The sequence below is a fragment of the Suricata suricatta genome, chromosome 5 (genome assembly GCF_006229205.1).
Source record: "Suricata suricatta isolate VVHF042 chromosome 5, meerkat_22Aug2017_6uvM2_HiC, whole genome shotgun sequence".
NCBI lineage: Eukaryota > Metazoa > Chordata > Mammalia > Carnivora > Herpestidae > Suricata > Suricata suricatta.
Window position 1 is genome coordinate 18482360 of NC_043704.1, and position 2636 is coordinate 18484995.

Sequence of the window (2636 nt, forward strand, 5' to 3'; positions counted from 1 at the left end):
TACCTCCTCCACAGATTCTGTGAATGAAGTACACGCTGGAGAAAATCACATCTGGGATTCTGTTCCCCATGGAACACCATCCATGATCCCTTGAACTACAGAGAATATTTGTAAGTCTATCACAGTGGTCTCAGGACACTAATGGTAATAACTGTTTAGATGGTGATCCAATGGTTTAAAGCACATTAACAAATCAAGCAACTATTTTGAGAAATTTTTTCCAAATAAGTTTCTGTGGTCCATAGAATTCATACCACTAACAGTAGTCAATAACAGAGAAATAGAAACAGTAACTTTTTTTTTATCATTCACATTGTGGGGGGTTTTTTGTTTATTTGTTTTATTTTGTTTTGTTTGGAGCAATAATTTATTAAGCACCTAAAATAGATCAGGGGCAGTGCTGCCAACGCCCCTGCGGAGAAGCTGAGGTCATCATTGAACTTGAAATATTTAAAGTGGATACAAAACTGTTTCAGCAATGCAGACAATTAAGTGTGTTGTTGTGGGCGACAGTGCAGTTGGTAAAACATGTCTCCTGATATCCTACACAACAAACAAATTTCCATCGGAGTATGTACTGACTGTTTTTGACAACTATGCAGTCACAGTTATGATTGGTGGAGAGCCATATACTCTTGGACTTTTTGATACTGCAGGGCAAGAGGATTATGACAGATTACGACCACTGAGTTATCCACAAACAGATGTATTTCTAGTCTGTTTTTCAGTGGTCTCTCCATCCTCATTTGAAAATGTGAAGAAGTGGGTGCCTGAGATAACTCACCACTGTCCAAGGACTCCTTTCTTGCTTGTTGGGACCCAAATTGATCTCCGAGATGACCCCTCTACAATTGAGAAACTTGCCAAGAACACACAGAAGCCCATCACTCCAGAGACGGCCGAGAAGCTGGCCCGTGACCCTCTGGCGGTCAAGAACGTGGAGTGCTCTGCACTCACACAGAAAGGCCTGAAGAATGTATTTGACGAAGCAATATTGGCTGCCCTGGAGCCTCCAGAACCGAAGAAGACCCGCAGGTGTGTGCTGCTATGAACGTCGCCAGAGCCCATTCCGCACAGCTGAAAGCACTAAAAGCAATGTTAAATCAAATTAAAGATTAAAAATTAAAATTCATTTTTGCAATAATGACAAATGCGCTGCACCTAGCCACATGCACTCATGTGAGACAGCCCCTTCTCCCTCTCAGTACTCGTTAACTTGAGTAATCGTGAATTGTCAGAAAGGTGGTTAGTACTAGTTTTTGTTTTGTCATTTCAAAAAATTTTTTTTTCCTTTGTTTTGTTTTTGTTTAAAAGCAAGGCATGCTTGTGATGACTCTGTAACAGACTAATGTGGGTTGTTGAAGCTGCTCCCGGGGCTCCATCCGCTCTGGAGAATAATCTGGGATATTTAGGGTTTTGTTTTTGTTTTAGGGGTTTTTTTTGGTTTTGTTTTTTTTTGGGGGGTGTGGGGGAGTTGTTTTTATTTAGTCATGTTTTTTAAATTCAGTAACCATTGGACAGCCCTTAAGGGGAGGAGGACGGATTGATTCCACATTCCACTTCCTAGATCTAGTTTAGAACCCTTGTCCCCCACCTGGTGCTCTTAGGAAGGAGTATAGTAAGTGCCTCACTGAATAACATACTCCTTTTTGAAAGTTGCCTTTTCTCTCCACCCTTGAGTAGGTCTAGTACTTGCTGAAACTCATGACAGCGGGTGGGACCTGTCTCGCCCCTCCTCTTTTCTGGGACGCACTCTAGATGTGACTGTGACTTTCAAGGAAATCTGTTTGCCATTTGCTGATTTTTTTTTGAAGTTAATTTCTAACTTCTTTCACTGATAAATGAAGAAAAGTATTGCACCTTATGAAATACACCAAATGGATTGAGTACGTAATTAAAAAACATTTTTTCCCTGTCAGTCATTGTCTTATATGCTTAGCATAGATGTCCAGCCTAATAGCTTGTGATACGGTGTTCTGGAACACAGCCGGAGACCCGGTGAACCGAGGAGATGTGAGGGAGGTGCTGGAAGACAGGTGTTGTGGAACGCTGCGCGTCCTCCTGGAAGTTGGGAGGATGGAGACCTGCTTCATGAAGAAGCTGGGGTGGGGGTGGGGGTGGGGAGAACATTTAACAACGTGGGGACCAGTCAAGGGAATCCCCATATTTCTGTTTTGCATATGAGGAACCCTAGAGTAGCTAGTTAAGGCTCTCTAGTTTAATTTAAAAAAAAATCATGGAGTCTTATGAAGACTCTTCATAAGTGTTAATAGAGATTTTATCCGCTTATTTTGGTTGCAGTTCCCAGTTTTTAAAAATGTTTAGGTAATATTCTCCACCTTCCCTAAATCCTAATTCTTGTAGATTCATTAATGTTGAACCAATGCTTTCACATGTCTCAATTCTTTGTATATTCGTTCTTTTCAGATGTATTAAACAAACAAAAAACCCTTCAAAAAATAAAATAGTAAAATAAAATAGATCAGGTCTTAGGTTTTGAGGATAGAGCAGTGAACACAATAAAGTCTCCTTTACCACACACCCATGGAGCTTACATTTGAGTGAGGTGATAGATAGAAAATACATTTAGGTATAGTTTTACCTAAGAGATGCTCTAAAACATACGGTCCTTTATT

At 40.5% G+C, this 2636-nt stretch overlaps 1 protein-coding gene across 1 annotated transcript; it reads left to right on the top strand.

Annotated features, from left to right (window-relative positions):
* The first annotated feature begins 391 nt into the window (after positions 1–391).
* On the top strand, positions 392–2224 carry LOC115292594 (cell division control protein 42 homolog). Its single transcript, XM_029940651.1, has 2 exons — positions 392–1035; positions 1920–2224. Exons 1-2 carry the CDS (start codon positions 479–481, stop codon positions 1942–1944), a joined length of 582 nt encoding a protein of 193 aa, XP_029796511.1. The 5' UTR covers positions 392–478; the 3' UTR covers positions 1945–2224.
* The last annotated feature ends 412 nt before the right edge of the window (positions 2225–2636 follow it).